General features: G+C 37.7%; 1 protein-coding gene across 3 annotated transcripts in view; it reads right to left on the minus strand.

Moving 5' to 3' along the window:
• The window catches only part of LOC132151915 (FERM, ARHGEF and pleckstrin domain-containing protein 2-like), a 56,660-nt gene that overhangs the window by 18,807 nt on the left and 15,007 nt on the right, over positions 1–22,846 (minus strand). For all 3 annotated transcript variants that reach the window (XM_059560460.1, XM_059560459.1, XM_059560461.1), the window contains exons 3-13: positions 7,600–7,704; positions 6,117–6,159; positions 5,949–6,027; positions 5,766–5,863; positions 4,863–4,977; positions 3,160–3,307; positions 2,784–2,879; positions 2,252–2,415; positions 1,381–1,449; positions 1,194–1,251; positions 885–1,098 (exon numbers count right to left, since the gene is read on the minus strand). In XM_059560460.1, the coding sequence (XP_059416443.1) occupies positions 885–1,098; positions 1,194–1,251; positions 1,381–1,449; positions 2,252–2,415; positions 2,784–2,879; positions 3,160–3,307; positions 4,863–4,977; positions 5,766–5,863; positions 5,949–6,027; positions 6,117–6,159; positions 7,600–7,704 (1,189 nt within the window). The remainder of the gene's footprint in view (positions 1–884; positions 1,099–1,193; positions 1,252–1,380; positions 1,450–2,251; positions 2,416–2,783; positions 2,880–3,159; positions 3,308–4,862; positions 4,978–5,765; positions 5,864–5,948; positions 6,028–6,116; positions 6,160–7,599; positions 7,705–22,846) is intronic.

Consider the following 22,846-nt stretch of genomic DNA (forward strand, 5'->3'; position numbering starts at 1 on the left):
TGAGGGCTCCCCAATGCCTAGAGCCCTGAAATTTTGGCATTCCAGCAGGAAGCTATCAAAATCTGTCCCACTCACTAGTGGATTGCTAAAGAAGAGGTTTTGATCTGGAGGCAGACCTCCATCCGACCCCCAGTCGGAGTCGGAATCGGAGCTGCCATCAGCTGAGCCCTCTGTGGCTGTGGGCGGATAGCTGAGCTGCTCCAGCTGCTCCACCAGATCATTGAACTGCATGGCCGAACTGTCTTCCGACCGCACTGAATATGCAGGGAAGTTAAACATCGAGCTGGCCTCAGAAAGGTTCTCGGAACCAGGCAGACGCAAGGAGGATGAGGAGTCTGGGCCTCCAAAACCCAGTGAGAGCGAGTCGCTGACAGAACCTAGTGGAAGGTTATCCAGCGAGCTACACTCGGAGCGGTTGTTGACCAGAGAACTGGTCTCAGATCGGCCGAAAGCACTTTCAGTGAACGCTTTAGCATTGCCGTTGAGGTCCTCGAGACAGAGAGCGTACGCAGGGGGCTCAACAGAGATTCTATGGCCATATTCAAACCTTTCAGGGCTCTCTTCATCAAACCCATAATAGTAAGCCTCAGCGCCCCCAGCATAAAAGGAAATTTCAGCCGGATCGTCATCGATGTACTCTTCGCTAACATGCAACTGTGTGCTGGATATCGGGATCTGGTACGGCATTTGTTGAACGCGCATTAACTCTGCCTCAAACGCTTCAGGTGCAAGGAAGCCTGTTTTTGTCCCACTGCTTACACCACCAACCCCTACTTGCTCGCTATCCTCATTGCCATTTTGGGAGGGCCGTGCACTAAAGGAACTACTCTCTACACACACAATCGAGGGGCTGCAGTCTCCTGCTGCCTGGATATGAGTGGCACCTGGGAAGGCGTAGGTGGATTGGGAGTTGGTCTCGATGGAGTCCTGTTGCCGTGGGCTGGGGGCTCTGGCGGGCTGCTGTGTCTGCTGGAGATGCACGTGCTGGTTCGGGGTCTCCATCCGCATGGGTGAGCTGGGGGCATGCAGCAAGTGGAAGGAGGCGTTGACAGAGGAAGGAGGTACTGGAGACCTTAGACTGTCATTAAAAGACAGATTCTGAAACGGATGGGTAAGAAAGTCAGTTCTTCATGTTGGTATTGGCATTGGCTGTTGAGAGATTGGATGAGTCTCTGATCCAAGACTCTACTTACCTGTTTTGGCACGTCAGAAACCAAGGAACGTGTCGACATGCAAACCTTACTGTTCCTCCTGTAAAAACAGAATATCAGTGCAAAAACTAACACCACAGAGTGAAGCATCACAACAAAGGGGCTTATAAAGGATGGTCCAGAATACAGTATAAAATTGCTTTCAGGTGAAACTATGAAAGAAATTTACCTCTGGTAAGGAGTTCTTCTCAACCCGATGTCCCTCACATACTCAACAAGCTGCTTCTGTGTGCGCCCACTGTCACATATACACAATGCATTACAAACCGAGCCAAGCACATTTTTTTAACCAAAAAAAAAGTACAGATTGGTGGTAAAAGCAACAATTTGTAATAATAGTATTCTTGAAAAAACAAAAAAAAACTGTAATTATAAGTTGAAAACCGTTATACTGGTAATACAGTATATTTGTGAAAACCGTGATACAACCGTGTTGTTGCTAAATAGAAGTGTTAATTACAACAACAACAAAAAAACAATAATAATAATAAAAAATACTTTTGATTGGTAGCCTCACAATGCAAGGAAAAATTATTACCAAAAATACTTACTACAAAAACCTTCCAAATATAAATTACAAAATCTTATACTTGAACAGTAATGTACAGTTCAATGCAACAACTTTCAATCAACTTATTAATCAATAAATAATTACACATTTTTTTTTTTCTAAATATAAAAAAAGTTCAAATTTTAGATCACGTTTATGGAATACAAAAAAACTTTAGTTACTTATTACCTAATGTTAAGCACAGAGTTCCAGATTATTCTCAATTGTATATTACTGTAGATTGCACTGATAGTAACTGAACCACTGCTACCAAAAAACTCATAACTCTGCTACACTGGATGAGCTGTGTGATTGTATTTGTTTGGAACTCATAAGGACAACTGAACAGGAAGACATGAACCAGTTTTAAGAAGCAGTACAGGAAACACTAACATAACCATGACAGAAACAATATTTGAACATATATTCTCGAACACCATGTTAAATAAGCTATTACCAACCCACGTCAATATAAATCACAGTTGTGCACCTGTATCTGAAGGAGGATCCTCTGCTGAAGAAGATGGCTTTGGATTTGGGCTGAGGCTGATCAAACAGACGGAAAAAAGAATGATATTCCACACAGTTCTTCCAGAAGATCTTACACTGATCTCGACTGCCCATTAGAAATTCCAGCGTATCCTGATGAGGACCCTGCAGAACGAAAGGTTGATCATTCACTGAGAAAAGACTGAACTTGAGAACTTCCATCTCAGACGAAAGGCAACAAGAGGATACATATGGTTCAGATTCTGAGCATCTCATGTAATTGATGCCGACAGATCCAGACAACCTCACTCTGAATACATTTAAAATAATTCACAGCATTGTATTTCTCCAAAATGGTGTATTTTGGTGGAGGTATGTATTGACTAGTGAGTCTTCTCTAATATGAAATTGTGTCCTTGCTGTCATATTAGATTATATTCTGTCCCTTTTAAATTGAGGCAGTGTGTCTACATGTTTCCAAATGGACCTATAATAATATTATTTAACAATATATAATATAATTTGATACCCACATGAACTTCTGGGTGCAATTTAATTAAAAATCGTTTCCTCTTGAAGCTCAGCTTCCGAATCTTAGACCAGTTGAAGGTGTTGATTTTGGTGTGGCCCTAAAAAAAAAGAAAAAAGAAAGGTAGATTAAAAAAAAACAATATATATATATATATATATATATATATATATATATATATATATATATATATATATATATATATATACACACACACACGTGTGATCACTCATCAGCTAAATTTTATATTAATGTACTACAAAAAATAAAGCATTAAAGATGCACTAATCATTCAACTAAAATAGAGCAGTAACAGCACTTTTTTTTAAAACACTATAAAATCAATTATATTCTGAAAGACAGTAAAGCTGTTCATGTACCTGAAAAACCTGCAGGCCCATGTGTGCGACAGCCAGGTTGATCTTGGTGCCTTCTCGGTCAGCGGCAGGATGAAAGCGAACCCCATACATCTCCAATTTACGAGCAATCTCCAGAACCTGGAAATCTGATTCTGCTGGGGTCTGCCCACTACAGGCAAGGAAGCAAAGTCAAATATTAAAGAAAATATTTAACAAATAAAACACAGTACCACAGCAAAAAGAATTCAAAGGAAAATGCGGAGAGGTAAAGCATATTTTGTAGCCTTTTTACAGCAGAGGTTTTCAACCTTTACCCCACAATTTAAAAGACAAACAATCTTCTGTACTCACTTTACAATAACTTTATTTAAACATAAATTTACCATCAATTCTCCAAAACACTATTTTATAATATATTATTGTATTATATTACTTGTATTCTAATATATTATTTATAATATATTTGCTTTCTCAAGAAGTATTTCTTATTAACAACATTGAAAACTATAAAAACGTTAAAAAAAAAGTGATTGCTTAATTTATTTTTTGGAAACCAGGATACTTAAAAAAAAAAAAAAAAACTATATCCTACCATTTCTATGCAAAGTGTTGGGGGTGGGTAAACATATTCCAGTAACATTGAGTAGCATTCTGGCTAATCGTGGGCAAATGTTAGCGCAGTGCCAGATCATCAGTGCACTCTAATTTTGCTCATCCTTTAAGCTGCTCAATCTTCTTAAGCCCCTCCCCCTTCTCTTTTGGCCGTATGGCTAATAAAGAGCCTTAAGCCTATGGATTACCATCACAACCTCACATAGCTGCTGGCACGGCCGACCTGCAATTCTTCTCTCACAGCCAAAGCCTCAGATTAAATACCCCATTACAAAGAGCCAAAAACACAGGGCTGATATGTTTGAGATTTTACTAAAAACTGACAACAATGGTATCTCAAGACATTTTTTTTTTTAATTGTTGACTACCAAGATATTCTTATATATATATATATATATATATATATATATATATATATATATATATATATATATATATATATATATATATATATATATATATATATATATATAAATTCATAAGACTCACTTATTACAAATGTCATAGGACATGTTTTTAATTATCGTTCATGTCTGCCCCACAAACGGTGTAGAAAACATACGTCTAACATTTGATAGGCACTAAGAATGAGCAACAAATGAGTAACTAATAATGAAAATGCTGCTAAACATTTAATTTTAGATCATTATTTATTTATCTGGAAGGATGATCCATTCAGAGCATAAAGAAGGATCAACTTTCCCATATTATCATATTATGTCTAATAGTGTCTGCAAGCTCTTAAAACAACATCTTTCCAAAGTTCAGGCAGAGAGAGAAAATGCAGTCCACCTTTAACTGCGCCTAAATCCCATAAACTGCCACACACAACAATCACTTACACACTATCAGATCTCTTCTCGCCAAATAAACTCAACACCAAATGTAAACAGACTGTCATTTTAAGATTACCAGGGGAGACCGTATTTAAAGTTCATTTAGATGTCCCATGTGAAAAAAAGGCCTCTCATACAATGCAAACGCTTCCAACTAAACTGGACATGATAAAGAGCTCAGTGAAACTTACAAATGCAAAGCCTGACAGGCTGAGATAAATTAAAGAGAACAATGCACAAGCCTAGACCATCAGGCCAAAACAACAAATGACTTACATGTGTCTGCGGTGGAGCTCCATGATCTTTTCTTGCACACGCTCCTGATAGGGCAGCAATTTATTAATCTTCAGAAATTCCCTGTCTGCTATGTCATCGTAGTCACCAATCTCAGCTGTGTAGGGGGAAAAAGAGAACCATAAAGGGTCAAAGACAAATAAGAGTGGCCAAGAAAAATTAAAGGAAAACACATGTGCAAAGTCCTTAGAAATGTACTGCTTGTATTCATGTTGGTTTCTGAAAAAAAGGAGGGCATATGACATTGGAACAACACCAGGGTAAGTAAATAATGACTGATTTTTCATTTTGGGTCAACTCTCTCTTTAAGCACCAAATTAGCATATTACAATGACTTCTGAAGGATGATGTGACACTGAACACTGGAGTAATGGCTGAAGAAAATTCAACATTGTTATTACAGCGGAAAAAAGAATTTTCAATTCTATTAATAATAGAAAATGGTTATTTTAAATTATAAAAATATTTCACAACAGTACAGTTTTTATTGATCAAATAAATACAGCCATCTTTGAAAAACATTTTATAAAGATTTTGAAGATTAAGTTATTTTGGGGGGTTGCACCAAAGGACATTTTACTACCTGAAATAACCTTAAATAAATACAAACAAAATGTCAAATTATACGTCAAAATACTTTCTGACCTTGATACACAGTAAGAAAGTAAGATGCAAGAGTCATCTCAGTGATATTAATTGTTCCATGTTTTTTTCTCTGTTTGTGAATATGCTGAATATGAATGTCCATTTTTAATGCATTTTTGAATCCAACAACATTACAAAGCAGAGACACAACAGAGTCAGTGTAACATAATACATTTAAAACAATATGGAGGACAGGAGTCAGGACTTCCGATACACTAGTTGATCTCATATTATACATACACTGCACCAAATGAGAAGCCAGCAGGGCAGCAGTGTTTTCCGTACAGTTCAGTCGTCCCTCCATTAGATCCCTCTTGATTTGCAGAGAAAACAAGTACCTGGAGAAAAAGCACATAACAGGCACAGTTCACCTTATCTACAAGTATGTAAAGGATGAATAATGATTTCAGAACATCTTCACACCTAGTAAACTCCTCCTGAAGCTGACCAGGATCTGGAGGAAAGAACTTCACTGACAGCCGAAAGAGTGTGTTCATTGGCCCTGTGGATAGTAAGTAGAAACACACTGGTTTCGAAGACCCCAAGATCCTTTGATGTCTAAACTCAACACAAAACAGAAAGTGAACTTACGTCTCACTTGTTTCACTATGAGCTTGGTGGGCTCCAGCCAAACCTGTAGAAACAAAACTTGTCTTTCAAGAAAGCATTAAAACTGAAGAACATCTCTGTCACAGAGGCCACAGATGAGATCTTGAGATACTGACCACACCAAAAACATATTTCAGGAATTTCTGGAAAGCCTTAGTATTTTTCCCAGTTATTTCCTCCATAGTGAAAAAAACAAATCAAACCAAACCAAACCGCAAAAAAAAAAAGAAAAAAGAAAAGAAAGAAAAAGCAAAATAAAAACAATACCAACAACAACAAAAAGGATGTAGCAAAAAAACACAAAACACTCCAATCCATCCAAAATGAAAATGTTATTATTATTTGTTATTATCCTCTCACCTTCATGATCCTCTCACCATTCCAAACCTGTATTTCTTTCTTCAGCTGGACACCAAAGACGATATTTTGAAGAATGTTGGTAACTAAACGGTTTCACTTCCCTTTGATTTCTATTGTATATTTGTCCATGCAATAGTCAATGGGAACTAAAAATTATTGGTTACCAACATTCATCAAAATATTTTCTTTTGTGTTCCACAGAGGAAAGAAATACAGGTTTGGAACAACATAAATGAACACATTCTATAAGCCTATTTATTATCAAAAGAACTAGCTTATTAAAATATCGGTTGCACTTTATTTTACAGTACGTGTACTAACATGTACTTCTACTGTACTTACAGTGTGTTTATCTAAGAAAGTTCTGGTAATACAAGGTAACTACATGGGGTAGGGTTAGGTTTAGGGGTAGGTTCAGGGTTAGTACCTAGTTATTACATAGTTATTGTAATTACTATAATAAGTACATAGTATGTACATGAGGAACAGGACTGTAAAATAAAGTGCTACCAAAATATCTCATGGTTGCCTTGTAAAGCATATAACAATGTACAATTTGTCAGCAAATTAAAATTACAATGAATATGTAACTGACATTACATTGGTCACTGGTCAAATAAAACTAGTTCCATACCTAACTCACACTATCGGCAGTGTTGCAATCAATTTAGATGTTTTCTCTGCCTATTAAGCAAAGGTAGGTATATTAAGACTAAAAAAAAAATACATAACATACTTCACCTTGACGTTTTGCAACTACTTTAGCCTGGATCACACAATCCTTTAAATATATTGAATCTAATGCCAGTCAATACACAGACCTGTTTAAATCAACTGTAAAATCTTTCATATTTAAGTTTAATAATTCTGCATAAGTCTTTTGAATGACATGGTCCATTTGCAGATGTTCTTTAAGATGTGTTCTTTAAGTTTGTGTCCCTACATCAGGCAGGTTTAAAGGGAACAGCAAACTTCTTGGGCCCAGAGAGAGGCAGCACAAACAACATAATACACCTCCTTGTCTTTTAAGAGCTTAGCCGGAGCGGGTCGTTCACAATCCCGTCTTTGAGTGAGCAGGGGGACTGTTTGTCAAGTGGCCACTTACCCAGTTCATCTGCAGATTCTGAAACTCCAGACCAAAATAATCGCTCTCAATGAGATTGATCCGTCTGTACACTTCAGATGAAAGAGTCTGCCCATCCGCTTTTGACTACAATAGAGAGAGAAAAAACAAGAAGTCAATTAATAGATTTATTAGAAAATATATATTTTTATACTTTTTTTCCACAATCATGACAATTTAGCTGAATAACAATAATTACAATTAATGATTTAATTGTCCATTTTGTTCATTAAAGGATAAGCATAAGACAAACATACACCTTTTTTGTAAATGTGTTATAGTTATTTATTTACCCTAGAATTATTCAACAATAACCATATAGTTTAAATATTATATAAAAAAAGTTCAATAAACACATTAATTAAATTAATAATATGAATATTTCTCTTCACTTTCCATTCACACGGATTCTAATATCATGGTAATATTATATTGGTTATTATTGTTGTAACAAATATCAGAATATTATGCATTTGTAATACATTTCAAAATGTTATTAATTCATGAGGCTAAAATTAAGCAAAATTGCAGTTATTAGTTTGAACTCAAATTCAATTACATTGATTCAAATTCAAATTCTAAGTTTAAAGTTGTAGTTCATTTTATATTACATAGTCTACATTTCTTAATATTTCTTTTCTGGAGGCCCCGGGAAAGACCAAGGGACTACGTCTCTCGGCTGGCCTGGGAAGTCTGGGCACCTGTGCCCCCCGTGACCTGGCCCCAGATAAGCAGATGGTGATGTATGGACGGATGTATGGATGGTCTGCATTTCTTATTATTTCTTTTCTGCCCCCCCCCCCCCCTTTTAAGACTATGGGGTTGTGAGTGGTTAAATATTTCTGCGAAAAAGCAGCTGCGTCTGCTATGAAGTCGCTGGATATTTGAGGCTAATGGGTGTCAGGGGGAACTATCTGTGGCCTATCTAAGTACTTCTCCACAGCATACAGCCGGGCCGAAACCAGACACAAGGCCACAACACAGTCAATCTCTCTGAGGTCAGCTGGACTGTCTGTTGTAAACATATAACTGTGAAAGGCGAGGAGAACATCTGAGGACATTTCAGGGCACAAAAGCGGTTAAATCTGCTTAAAGGAAAAAAGGGTTTTCCCTATAAACGGACTCAGGGGCTTGTCATTACAAAATGAAGGACTAATTACTATGTACCCAGAAGACATTGCGCTTAGATTTTTCTATTTGAGCTTGTGACTTTCTGGGAAAATTATACAGCAGACAGCTGTTTGTAATGTGAAATGTATTTTTAAAGACCATAAAAACAGCCTGACTTGAATTGGGCAGGCCAGATTGTTACCCTCCAGTTCTTTGGTACATTCTAAACTTGACTGATACTTTCTGCCTTTAATAAAGATTCTTAAGTAAAGAATGTACTCTCCATGCCAAGCAGGGTAAGCACTTTCCAATTGGCCTCCTCTAGGCTCTGCCAAAACTACTTTTAATAGTTTTTAATTGTTATTTTGATCTGAAGAAGAAAAAATGTATGATACCATTGTTGTTAGAATTTAGTGCTGATATGAAATACATTAGGGCTGGGTATCAATACAGATGTCCAGATTTGATTCGGATTAATAAGCCCTTGACTTGTTTCCGATTTTGAATCTATTCTTAATTTAATTTGGGGATAATTCAGTACAATGGCATTTATAACACTGCAACGGTTTCTGTCTTCTAATGCTGTATTTTATACAGGGCAGTGTTTCATAATTCAAAACCGGTAATTCACGTTTTTAAACTATTCTTTAAAAGAGCTGGACCATAAAGGTCATTCATTCATTCATTGGGAATCAGGCTACACTGGTTGTGGTGTATATTCTTGATTCCCTAAGAACATCTCTAGAAAAGTATGATTTCTTCTACCTACCTACTTTACCACTGAAGTAGATGTACTACCATACAAAGTATGGGGTAAGACTTTTTGTGAAAGAAAGAAATGGATTTTAAAAAATGGATAAAAAAATTTAACATTAAAACAGAGGTCTAGAAAAACTAGAAAAAAATTAATTTATAAAATTTGGGAAAAAATAAAATGGATTTCATAGGGCCCTATTGTGCAGGGTTGGGGATGAGGGAGGCCTCAATTGAGAATTGGCTCTTTAGTAATAATAGAAATAAAGCAAAACCAACAACAAAAACTACCCGTGGGGGGAAATCAGGCTGTCAGCAAGGCTCTGCAAGGCTGGAGAGGACAGGTCAAGGCAGAGCAGGACATAATCATGATAGATACACAAAAATTCAATGTCGAACTGGCAAAGGACTGCAAACACAAGGAGAATAAATAGGGAGCAAAACAAGGAGGGTAATGAGGGAAGAAAGGTTTGGAAAATAAACTATTAATCAGGTAACAAGGTAGGCAGGGTCAAACAATAGACATGAGAGCACATGGCACATGGAAACAAACAAGAAAAGCACATGGCCAACAAAACAAAAATCACAAGCCATGTGCTTGAACAAATCAAAACACGAACAAGCTGTGTCTTCACACAAAACATTACAACATGAAAGCACGCAGCCAATAAAAAACATGAATAAACTACACCAGTGATACTATGCTCGGATTCCAATCGAAACAAAAAGTGTCCATGTTAACATGGCTATTGTTATGAAAGATTTCCATTTCAAATAAATGCTGTTGTTTTGACATTTGTATTCACCAAAATATCCTAAAATCAAGTACAAAGTTTCCTAAAAAAAAAAAAATAAATAAAGCCAGGAATAAGGAATTTTCCTTGCGCACCAAATTAGCAATTTTTTTATTTATTGATCTCTGACAATAACATTTTATATTATATTAAAACGTAAAAGCTATTTTTAATTGTTATAACATTTCACACTTTTTAACAGTACTGTAAGGTATACTACTGTGTCTATAACTGATCAAATAAACTGGCAAAAAAGGCTGCCAATTGATAGGGTTGTGAATAGGCATGGGCCGATTACCGGTTTCAAGGTATATTACACCATTTGAAAATTTCATGGTTTCAACACCATTAATATTTTCCATTATAATGTTCCTGCGGTATGCTCTGTTTCCATGTCTCCTCAAAGACTGAAATAGTAGGCATCCCTCAGACTGAGTGCAGTGTAAAGAGTAACACTGACACCTAGGGCTGTGTATTGCCAAGAATCTGGCGATACGATATGCATCATGATACAGGGGTTTGCAAATACAATATATTGCGATACTGTAAGCAAGACGATATATTGGGATATTTCTTATTTTAGGAATAATATATATTGTTAGGAAAGTTGTCAAAGAACACCACCATATGCAAACCTTAGCAATAAATAAATAAATAAAAATTGTTTAACCAGAACACAGTGGGATCTGCATTTGCAATAATCAGTCCCTGTAATATTCAACTTTACTGAAACACTTTTTGCGCCGTATGAGTAACGTTAAAGGGGGGGAAATTTAATTGCTTTCAGGATCCTTTAGTTAAATGTATATTACATATACAGGTCCTTCTCAAAAAATTAGCATATTGTGATAAAGTTAATTATTTTCCATAATGTAATGATAAAAATTTTACTTTCATATATTTTAGATTCATTGCACACCAACTGAAATATTTCAGGTCTTTTATTGTTTTAATACTGATGATTTTGGCATACAGCTCATGAAAACCCAAAATTCCTATCTCAAAAAATTAGCATATCATGAAAAGGTTCTCTAAACGAGCTATTAACCTAATCATCTGAATCAACTAATTAACTCTAAACACCTGCAAAAGATTCCTGAGGCTTTTAAAAACTCCCAGCCTGGTTCATTACTCAAAACCGCAATCATGGGTAAGACTGTCGACCTGACTGTTGTCCAGAAGGCCATCATTGACACCCTCAAGCAAGAGGGTAAGACACAGAAAGAAATTTCTGAACGGATAGGCTGTTCCCAGAGTGCTGTATCAAGGCACCTCAGTGGGAAGTCTGTGGGAAGGAAAAAGTGTGGCAAAAAACGCTGCACAACGAGAAGAGGTGACCGGACCCTGAGGAAGATTGTGGAGAAGGACCGATTCCAGACCTTGGGGGACCTGCGGAAGCAGTGGACTGAGTCTGGAGTAGAAACATCCAGAGCCACTGTGCACAGGCGTGTGCAGGAAATGGGCTACAGAGAAGCAGCACTGGACTGTTGCTCAGTGGTCCAAAGTACTTTTTTCGGATGAAAGCAAATTTTGCATGTCATTCGGAAATCAAGGTGCCAGAGTCAGGAGGAAAAATGCCAAAATGCCTGAAGTCCAGTGTCAAGTACCCACAGTCAGTGATGGTCTGGGGTGCCATGTCAGCTGCTGGTGTTTGTCCACTGTGTTTTATCAAGGGCAGGGTCAATGCAGCAAGTTATCAGGAGATTTTGGAGCACTTCATGCTTCCATCTGCTGAAAAGCTTTATGGAGATGAAGATTTTGTTTTTCAGCACGACCTGGCACCTGCTCACAGTGCCAAAACCACTGGTAAATGGTTTACTGACCATGGTATTACTGTGCTCAATTGGCCTGCCAACTCTCCTGACCTGAACCCCATAGAGAATTTGTGGGATATTGTGAAGAGAAAGTTGAGAGACGCAAGACCCAACACTCTGGATGAGCTTAAGGCTGCTATCGAAGCATCCTGGGCATCCATAACACCTCAGCATTGCCACAGGCTGATTGCCTCCATGCCACGCCGCATTGAAGCAGTCATTTCTGCAAAAGGATTCCCGACCAAGTATTGAGTGCATAACTGAACATAATTATTTGAAGGTTGACTTTTTTGTATTAAAAACACTTTTCTTTCATTGGTCGGATGAAATATGCTAATTTTTTGAGATAGGAATTTTGGGTTTCCATGAGCTGTATGCCAAAATCATCAGTATTAAAACAATAAAAGACCTGAAATATTTCAGTTGGTATGCAATGAATCTAAAATATATGAAAGTTAAATTTTTATCATTACATTATGGAAAATAATGAACTTTATCACAATATGCAATTTTTTGGAGAAGGACCTGTATATTGTCTTTTTATAAAATACATTTTATATTTTTAGACCCTGCTTTAAAGGTTTACATTTTAAGTTTACAATTGTGACATACTATGTCATAACATTTTGACCTGAACAAAAGAATTACATCTGCTTAATATCAATGAAAAATAAAAAGCTGACAGGATTGCTAAAGAAAACAAAACAATTGTAAAATGAAATGAAAAAATACAATGTACAATGAAAAAAAATACAGATGTTGAACCTTTCCACTTGGATTTCACAGATTTTTCAGTTATTTATGTTCCGCGTGGAATCACCGAAACCGCGATGCGAGCACCGCACCAACACAAAACGCCCCCAATATGAGAGAAAGCTGCAGCCGCGGGGCGACGTTCCTGCCTATGGCTGTGCCCTGCGCGAGCCTCTTCACACGGGTCACAACAAGCGGTGGAACCGAGGTGGTGTCAGCGCCACAGTCCCACACTGGACGTTACCACAAAAGCCTAAATGACGGCACACTTCAGCTTTGTACAACGAAACATGAACTGGGACAAGTTCTCATACCGGCCCATGCCTAGTTGACAACCTTCACTGGTCTCACGGTTCGGTTATGATTATGTCATCGATTCGGTTCAATTTGAAGCAGCACTGCGCAGGATGAGTGTATGACATCAACCTTGAAAGCATAAGGATCTGTCTGCTCTCTTATCGCTCTTGAGGTACATATGTCACACACTTTTTATTCTGCGCAGCGGCACTTCAAGCTGAATGCATCTAATGTATGCTACCGTGACAAAGAATGCATACGACAAATGACATCTGAAAAGCGTCAGTATGTTATTATTGGTTATGGGCTATTACTGAACCGATACCGAATAGTCCTCGTCTGCATCACGATTCATCGAAGAAATTATTCATTTCGATACCCCTACCAACTAAGGAATTTTGATTCTATTAGGTGCTACAATAAAACAATAAAAACTGCAGGCATGAACACATCTTAGATGTCTTACGTTTGAGTGTGAATTCTACGGACTCTGTTCACATACTTCAGCAATAATTGGATTAAGTCTCTTTTTCTACAGCTTTCTCAAGCACCCAAAACTAAAAGCAGTACAGCATATCAAAACTAAGCTGAGGATCAACTTGGTGGTGTTGACTGCAATAAGGAAATACCACCCGGGGCATATTTTCCATGTGTCAGAGAGCCCGCTGAAGCCTCGAAGCACACGGACACTATCCAGCATGTAGGAGTTTCCCTGTTACAGTTGGAGTGTCAGTTGGGCAGGTTTATGGGTCAACAGTGGCTGGGATTACGGAGCAGCAGATGTTCACAGTCTGGGGAATCTTTCTCGCATTCACCAAGCCAACTTGTAAGACTACATTGGCAACTGCTGAAACCAAACTAACAGTAGTCTGTAAGCTTTTTCATTTAGTCTGTCTGTGAACAGAATCTCTGATCATCCGTTTGAGTGCTGAGTGTGTTTGGACACGTTGAGATCTCAGCAGGAGGCATTTCTTTCTCACAGTCTAAGCAGATAGCAGCTTGCGCTATGTTGCAATGATTTCAGCCACACCTTGACACAAAGCGATAAAAAGTGTTGGAAATAATTAACAGGTAGTTACAGGAATGAATTACAGTGTTTCTGTTTCCGACTAGAAGTCACACTTTTTTTCATAGTTTGGCTGGTCCTGCGACTTATAGTCAGGTGCGACTTATTTATCAAAATTAATTTGACATGAACCAAGAGAAATTAACCAAGAGAAAACATTACCGTCTACAGCTGCCAGAGGGCGCTCTATGCTGCTCAGTGCTCCTGTAGCCTACACTGAAAACAGAGCGCCCTCTCGTGGCTGTAGATGGTAATGTTTTCTCTTGGTTCTTAGTCCTAAATAAATGCGAGTTATAGTCTAGTGTGACTTATATATGTTTTTTTTACCTCGTCATGACGTATTTTTGGACTGATGCGACTTATACTTAGGTGCGATTTATAGTCCGAAAAATATGGTACATAAATACGGAGTGCTCCAATCAGAAATTTTGAGGCCAATCACGGATCGCTGATCACAGAAAGCAGTTTTTGCTGATTCGATCACCGATTTTTAAAACCTTTTTATAATTTATAACCATTTATAGTGATACTCCAATCAGGATTTTTAGGGCCACAATTTCATTTTTGAAAATTGAATTCCCCTCTTAGTTGACTCTTGTGAGAGGGGAAGCAGCATGGACTGTGCTTTCACGCAGGAGGCCGCTACTGACCCATGGCTTGTAGTTGATTGTGGAGGACTGGGGTTTAATGACATAAATCCGGCAAACATCACAGTCTAGTCTGCCATTTCCACCAGATGATAGAGTTGGCATTTTGATTCATTTTATTTTGATTAAACAGAGCAAGGGCAAAAAAAATCAAATATTAAACATTTACAGTGATGAATATTTCACAATAAGATCTCTGACGTGCATTTTCAAAACGGATAGGTTGAAGTATAAAAAAAGTTAACATTACTTCTACTGAAACCCATCTTAAAATGAAGCAAGTTTTGTGTACTTAAATTTTGTTGTTAATGTAAATCAACTCAAATGACACAAAGTCACAGAAAATGTGGCAGCCCAAGCCAAATGATTTTATGAATGTAACAGCCAACACATGACTGCACATAATAGATCAACGATTTAGTTCAATATTTAGCTTGAAGTAAGAGGAAAAGCTCTCAGGAAATGTGCTGTAGATGGCTACATGTCCCAACGTTTTGTCATCGTTGTAAGAATGTACATGCAAAGTAAACTAAAAAGTGAAAAATACACAGGTCCCAGGCACTCAAAAATAATTCAGTTGGAGAAGGTAAACGTTAAGAAGCCTTTATTGTGGTATGGCCAATATCAAATGATATTGGCCATAAGAAAAAGACAAAAAAGGGACAATGCAAAAAGAACAAAAAATATAATATTAACATATATACATACACATACATACACGTATACATACATGCAAACAAATACCTACATATAGTAATTTGTTTTTTTTCTGTGTATTTTTCATTCTATATTGCTTCCCCATTCCCAGAGCACCTACTACGAGTTCTTATCTCACCGGAGCGCCGGGTTGAATCGTTTTCTATTAAACTAAAAAGTAATGTAGCTGACAGTACAATCAGGTTCTTGACCATTGACTAATTTAAGAGCACAGATCAACACTCTCCCTCACTCAATGCTCCCATTGTTACACGCATCAACTTAACGCTTCAGGAATCTGACCCCTAAAATAAACAGAACCAGGTCATTTAATTTACATTGCATTATAAATCTGATTTCTTGTTGTATGCATCACTGACTACGTTTACATGCAGCCAATAACCCGTTCAAAACCGGGATATTAGCAATAACCCGGTCGGGCACGGCCATGTAAACACCGGCAAAAACCCGGATATGCTCATATCCCGGTTTTTAAAAAGAATATTTAAAAAGACTGTTTTTAACCCGAATATTTGGTCTTGTAAACGCGTTTCGGCATATCCCCATCAAAATGTGTGTTTTGCGCATGTTCTATTCGCAAGGAATCTTGGTCTTTTGAGTAGAGACGGCGCATAAAAAAACCCTGCGTGCAGTATAGAGGCACAGTAGTGTCAAGTGCTGCTGGTGGATCAGTACCAGCACCAAAGCGCAAACAAAGACTATCGCTATCTGCCCCAAACTATTCATTATCCGCCTGCTGCTGCTGTTGTTGTTGTTGTCTTTGGATACAGGAAGAAGAATCGGAAATGACGCATATTGCGTCTTGTTGTCCGTACGTCCAGACGCTAACCGTGCGTCGCCGTTTACATCGGGATTGGCAACTGATTACACATTCCATGCATACAGGAGTAACTCTCTCTGCTCACGCATGTAAACGGGTTATCCCGAATGTTTCAGAAACCCGAATAGTGACCTTAACCCGACCATAACCCGAATTTTAACAGCATGTAAACGTAGTCAATCTGACTGACTCTTACAAGCAATGTGTGACCATCATCTATGTCTAGCATCTCGGCAGACAGCTGGACATACACAGAGTTTGTCAGCAGTTAATAAGGGTCAGAGAAGGGTTTAGGTGTACCTGGCAGTAGTGACCAACTGCCCAAGTGTGCAGTGTCATCCAAGCAATTAAACGCCTCGCTAAAGCCTGCCTAATGAACTAAACTCCAGTGTAGTTTCAACATGAACAGTACACATGGGGTTTGGTGCTCAGTCTCATTCAACAGGCACAGCACAGAGCAACACATTATCTAGCAGTAGATGTAATGTGATTTAGTCAAATTATGCAAATATCTTGTGTAGATAAGTTCCCAGGAGTTATGCTATCATTCGCTCTCTTTTTGCCACAGTTACATTACATTTTTAGCTGACGCTTTTATCCAAAGCGACTTACAATTGCTATATATGTCAGAGGTCGCACACCTCTGGAGCAACTAGGGGTTAAGTGTCTTGCTCAGGGGACACATTGGTGTCTCACAGTGGATTCGAACCCGGGTCTCTCACACCAAAGGCATGTGTCTTGTCCACTGCGCCAACACCACCCCACGGTTGTATCTAGGCTAAAACTATTGCTAAGCCCTGCCTTGCTTTTCTGTTTACTAGGGCTGTGCAAAAAAACCGAATGCGATTTTCATGCGCATCTCATCAGTAAAGGCGCTCCTGTGATTAGTAGTATATCTCCAGCACGTGCGTTCAGATCAGGGTTGCCAGGTTTTCAAAACAAATCCTGCCCACTTGCTTCTCAAAACTAGCCCAATCGTGTTTCCAGGAGGTCCCCAGATAAAAATTGCGTCCCGGGGTTAAAATACATGTTTTTTTGGCAGGGTTGCCTTGGTAAAATTAGCATTTTAGGGGCTAAACATCATGTTATTGGTATTGGAGTCGCTTCGACCCGCGGACATGAAAATCAACCGTGGACTTGGCAACACTGGTTCAGGTGGAGCGGCATTTACTACACAGAGCCAAAGTCCACCGACAAGCTACACAAAATCACTTTCAAAATCGACAAAGAATCGCCTGCGATTTTAAAATCGATTTTGTGTGGATTTTCTGTGAACTACGGCTCTGTGTAGTAAAGGCCAACCAGTGTTGCCAGGTCTGCGGTTGTTTTTCATGTCAGTGGGTCGAAGCGACCCCAATACAAATAACGTGATGTTTAGCCCCTAAAATGCAAATTTTACCACTGCAACTAGGGCTGTGTGATTAATTGAAATCGAATCGAAATCGCGATTTGAGACGTTTCGATTTGCTAATCGCAAAAGCCTGCGATGTGGACGCGATATTACTCTGTTCCAGCATATGCATGACTGTAAGCCTTCAGTGACAGTCATACTAACCAATAGAGCGAGCTCTAGGCTGCTGTGTAAATGCCGACCATTAAAAAAAAAAACGGAAAGCAGGAGAGAGACGGAGTGGGATTATGGCGTCTACAGGGTCAGGTCAATAGTTAGGCAAATTAAAACTAAAGAAAAATGTTTGTTAACTTAAGCTTTGAAAAGACAGACAACGAACAAAAAATATAATTTACAAAATCTGCGTCACAATGCATGTCAAGAGCATCCCTTATTACATGTTCGCTATTCCCCATTCAGAAGACCGTACACACAGCCTGTCTCTCTGAATGCTTCTCATACACGGCGCGAATCCTGCGTCACGGATGAGCCGTTCACACTCGCCGCACTCACGCAGTCAGTTTCGTAACGCTCGGTTATATTCTTGCACAGCCCTGCACTGCAAATCTCCACGAGCGCATCTGGCAGTATGAATGAGGCTCGACACAGGTTCACGCCTGACTCTTGTTTAAAACCAATGTAAATTCAGTCTAACTGCTTGCTAATTTCTCTTAAATGAAATGAAACATTCAGCACATTTTCCACTTGTTATTAAAATCCCAAATACATTGTAACATGTAATACTTTAATGATTGACTAAAGAAATACAGTTCTTTATTTATATAAAAAAAGAAATATCTCCAGTGAAATTCAGTAACTAAGTTAATTCTATAAGATAAGTTATACCATTCTAATCTTGTCTGCTAAATATATATATATATATATATATATATATATATATATATATATATATATATATATATATATTAAGCTGAAGCTTGACTTTGCAAATGTAAAAATCGCAAATCAAATTGCAATCGCAATATCTGTCAAGCAAAAAAAAAAAAAAAAAAAATCGCAATTAGATATTTTCCCCAAATCGCACAGCCCTAAAGGCAACCCTGCCAAAAAACGTGTGTTTTTACCCCGGGACGCAATTTTTTTTTTTATCGGGAATCCTCCCGGAAACGCGATTGAGCTAAGCAAGTGGGCAGGATTTGTTTTGAAAACCTGGCAACCCTGATCTGAACGCACATGCTGGAGATGTACTTCTAATCTCAGGAGCGCCTTTACTGATGAGATACGCATGAAAAAAAATCACATTTGATTTTTGCACTGCCCTACTGTTTAACATAACGGTTTAGTTCACTTTTGCCACAATTTAAAATTAATATTAATTAATATCTCTGTACTTTTTGGCTGATTTGCAGTATACTGTAGCCTATACATCTTGGTATTTTGTATTAAAGTAAATGTAATGTAGAAAAATATTATGTGCAAAAACAAAAAGTTTAAATCACATTAACTGTAACATTGTAACATTGCAATCTATTTCTAACATTCTGCTATTTTTAAAGCAGTAGTAAAAGTTACTAAACTGAAAATGAAAATAATAAAAAGCACAGACTAATTGAGTAAAAAGGCTATTTTGATTACCCATTACACCACGCTTTCATACAAATACTTGTAGTCTTAAAATTCTACATGTCACATTCAGAACAGTAAGGCACAAGAACAAGAACAGTTTCTTCCCCCAGGCAATCTACCTCATGAACAGTTAAATGTTCCCCACTTATGCTTATGCAATAAAAATGTGCAATATCCTTATATTTATTTGTTACCCCTTCATCCTGGTACATCCCTGCATCTTACTCAATCCTATTCCATTATCATTTATAGCACACTTGTTTATACATTTATTTATTTGCCTAATTAGGGGCCAAGCACTGAAGGTGCGTAGGCACCTATTGTAATTGTTCCCGTTCCTATTATTATTAATTATTCATTCTTCCTTCTTCCTACTAGGAGTCTATGGCAGCCCATAGAACCAATTGCGGGAAAGTTGTAATGGTTTGACATTCTGATAGAGGACAGTGCCAACATTAAGTACACCAATTTTGTTGTGTCTAAGTCATTCCCTCTAGCGCCACCAACTGTCCAAAGTTTCACTTATGTTTTGTTAATAAAGGCTGAACAGTAAGGCCAATCAACAAAATAGAAATATGGCCGCCATTTGAATTTTTTTTAAAAACCTACTTTTTCAAACTCGTCCTAGACGTTTTGTCCGATTTACACGAAAATTGAACCAGATCATTTTCAGGCAGTGCTGACCAAAAGTTATGGAATTCAAATTGATTCGTCAAACAGTTTTCGAAAAACGCTCGAACAAATTTTACGTAGAGCTTGCAAAAACAGTCGTAAGGCTGTATATCTGCAATGATTTATCATATTCAGACCAAACTTGGTACATGTCATAATAAGCATGACCTGAGGCTACATGCTGCGTTTCGGCGCAGCACCACCTACTGGTCCGGAGATATGAAAAATTGCTATTTTTTTATTATTTTTTTTATTATTTATATTTTTTATTTTTTATTATTTTTTGCTATTATAAAATTGGTCATGTTAGATTCAGTGCAACATGCCGAGTCGACTGATATCAAATTTACCATTTTGGCCATTTTGACTGTTGTGCTAAAATGCTGTATTTTAAGAACACATTAACGGATTGTTACGAAACTTGGTATGGATCATCAGTACAATGTCCTGAAGGAGCGTGAGAAGTTTCGAAACAGCACCACCTAGTGGTGAATTGTTTTTTTCAAATGCTTATAACTTCGGGTATGGTCGACTTATTTTCACGAGACTCATCAAATTAGACTCCTAAACCTTACCGAGTCCAAGATACCAAACATGCTAGGTTTCGCCTTACAGTTTGTGTAGCATTGTGATTTAGTGCTTAAAAACCATTTGGCTATATCTTCCAAACCGCTATTCCGATCGAGACGAAACCACCGTCAGAAGTTCGGAAACATAGGTCGATAGCTCAACAATAATGCCCAAATGCGAAAATATTGATAGTAAGGGGTAGTACAGTTTAATCAAAGTCATATATCAGTCATTTTTTACGTGTTTTTCATATAAATGTCTATAACTCTAAAGTGAATTGAGATATTTTCACCAAAATTGACACACATATGTATGGGCTCACTCTAAGGACACATAAAAAAAATGGTGGGACTGAGCCTCTTGGTGGCGCTATAATAGAACAAAACATGAAATTCCCATTGACTTCAATACAGTTTTGTGTAATAAAATGCTATACTAAACAAATGCATTGGTGTAATATTATGAAACTCAGAATGTGCGAACAACACCATCCCCTGAAGGTACTCAAAATAATTTGAGTACTAGTGGTCAAAAGTTATAACAAAATTTGCAAAAGGCTAATAACGTTTGAATAAATTTGGCTATTGAAATGCCGCTGGTATTAATAGATTCCTTTGGTCAAGCCGAAAACATAGATACCAAGTTTTCCTTATTAGGCCGAACTTCCTATCCGCCATCTTGATTTTCAGTCAAAACCTCCTTTTCGAACTCCTAGACCATTTGTCTGATTGTCACCAAAATTAAATCATATCATCTCCAGATTGAGCCAACTAAAAGTTATGGATTTCGTGTCAATATACAAAATGTTCTCATTTAGCGCATCAATGAATTTGCTGGAAGGATGCCAAAATGCATTTGAGGCTGTATCTCAATAAAGCTTTGACATTTTAGCACCAAACATTGTATGTGTCATTGTCACCTCACACTGACCATGCAACATCAATTTTGTAACAACGCCACCTATTGGTCAAGAGTAATAAACCAATCATTAACCATTAATAATTACACATAAAAATGCTAATAACTTTTAATTGCATCAGGATATTGCAATGAAACTGGTCTCAAAATATTCCCTGTCTTATGCTGACAACATAGATACAAAATATGCCAGAATAAGCTGACCTTCCTGTCCGCCATTTTGATTTATGTTGTTAACCTACTTTTTCGAACTCCTCATCAGCCGTTGATCAGGTTTTCACCAAAATTGAATCAGATGATCTTCAAATTGTGATGGTTTTTAAAACGATGCACAAAACCGTTTTTGCATACCACCGTAACGAATTTGAGGCATGATGCAAAAATGACACTTCAGCCTGTATCTCTGCAATGCTTTGGCATATTGACCTCAAACTTTGTGTGTGCCATTGTCATCTATCACAGAATACGCCAAAATGATTTTATAACAGCTCCACCTGTTGGTAAAAGTGATAAGCCATTTAATCATATTATTAGTGATTATATTTATGATTTTTTGTTGCTGTAATTGGTAATTTTTGCATTTGGTGTGTTGCTCCATGCCTTGCTTATCTCCTAAATTTGCCAGTGGACTGCTTGGCCCCTTAATTGCTGCTTGCAGCCAAAATTTTTGTCTGTGTTGTTGTTGTCTCTGTGTACTGGAAGCTTATGTCACTAAAACAAATTCCTTATATGCGCAAGCATACTTGGCAATAAAGCTCTTTCTGATTCCGATTCTGGTTATTGCGCTCTCATTTCATTGCTCGTTCTAAATGCAGTCTGTGGAGTTTAGCAGAGAATCGCTAAAGCAAAAGCTTATGCACTTCTGACAGCAAAATGGAAATTTTCCATGGCTATTTTTAACATTTACAGTTGGAGAAAATACCTGTGCAATGTAAGTTATGCATTAAGGAAAACTGCACATCTCAAACACATTAAACAGTGCATTTCTGTCAGCCTCACATGTAGCCTTTCTGTCAGAGCATCTGACGGAGCGAGCACGAGCCGCTTGAACTGAAACTATAAGCTATAGGCTACTACAAGAGAAACAAAACTAAATATTTAAATGCAAAACAAACAAAAAAATTCACTGATTGGTTGAACTCTTCATCTTTTTCTGTTGCTTGTTTTGAATATTCCGCGTGGACAGGGGTGTCACTAGATTTTTGCGTAGTTTAGAGTGACAAATCGTACCAGTGTACTTTCAGTTCAAAATGCATAGCTGCAACGCAAAATGCATACAGGTTGGCAGATCTGTTATTGGTATATAAAATATTGATGCTGA

Source organism: Carassius carassius, chromosome 10 (genome assembly GCF_963082965.1).
Source record: "Carassius carassius chromosome 10, fCarCar2.1, whole genome shotgun sequence".
NCBI lineage: Eukaryota > Metazoa > Chordata > Actinopteri > Cypriniformes > Cyprinidae > Carassius > Carassius carassius.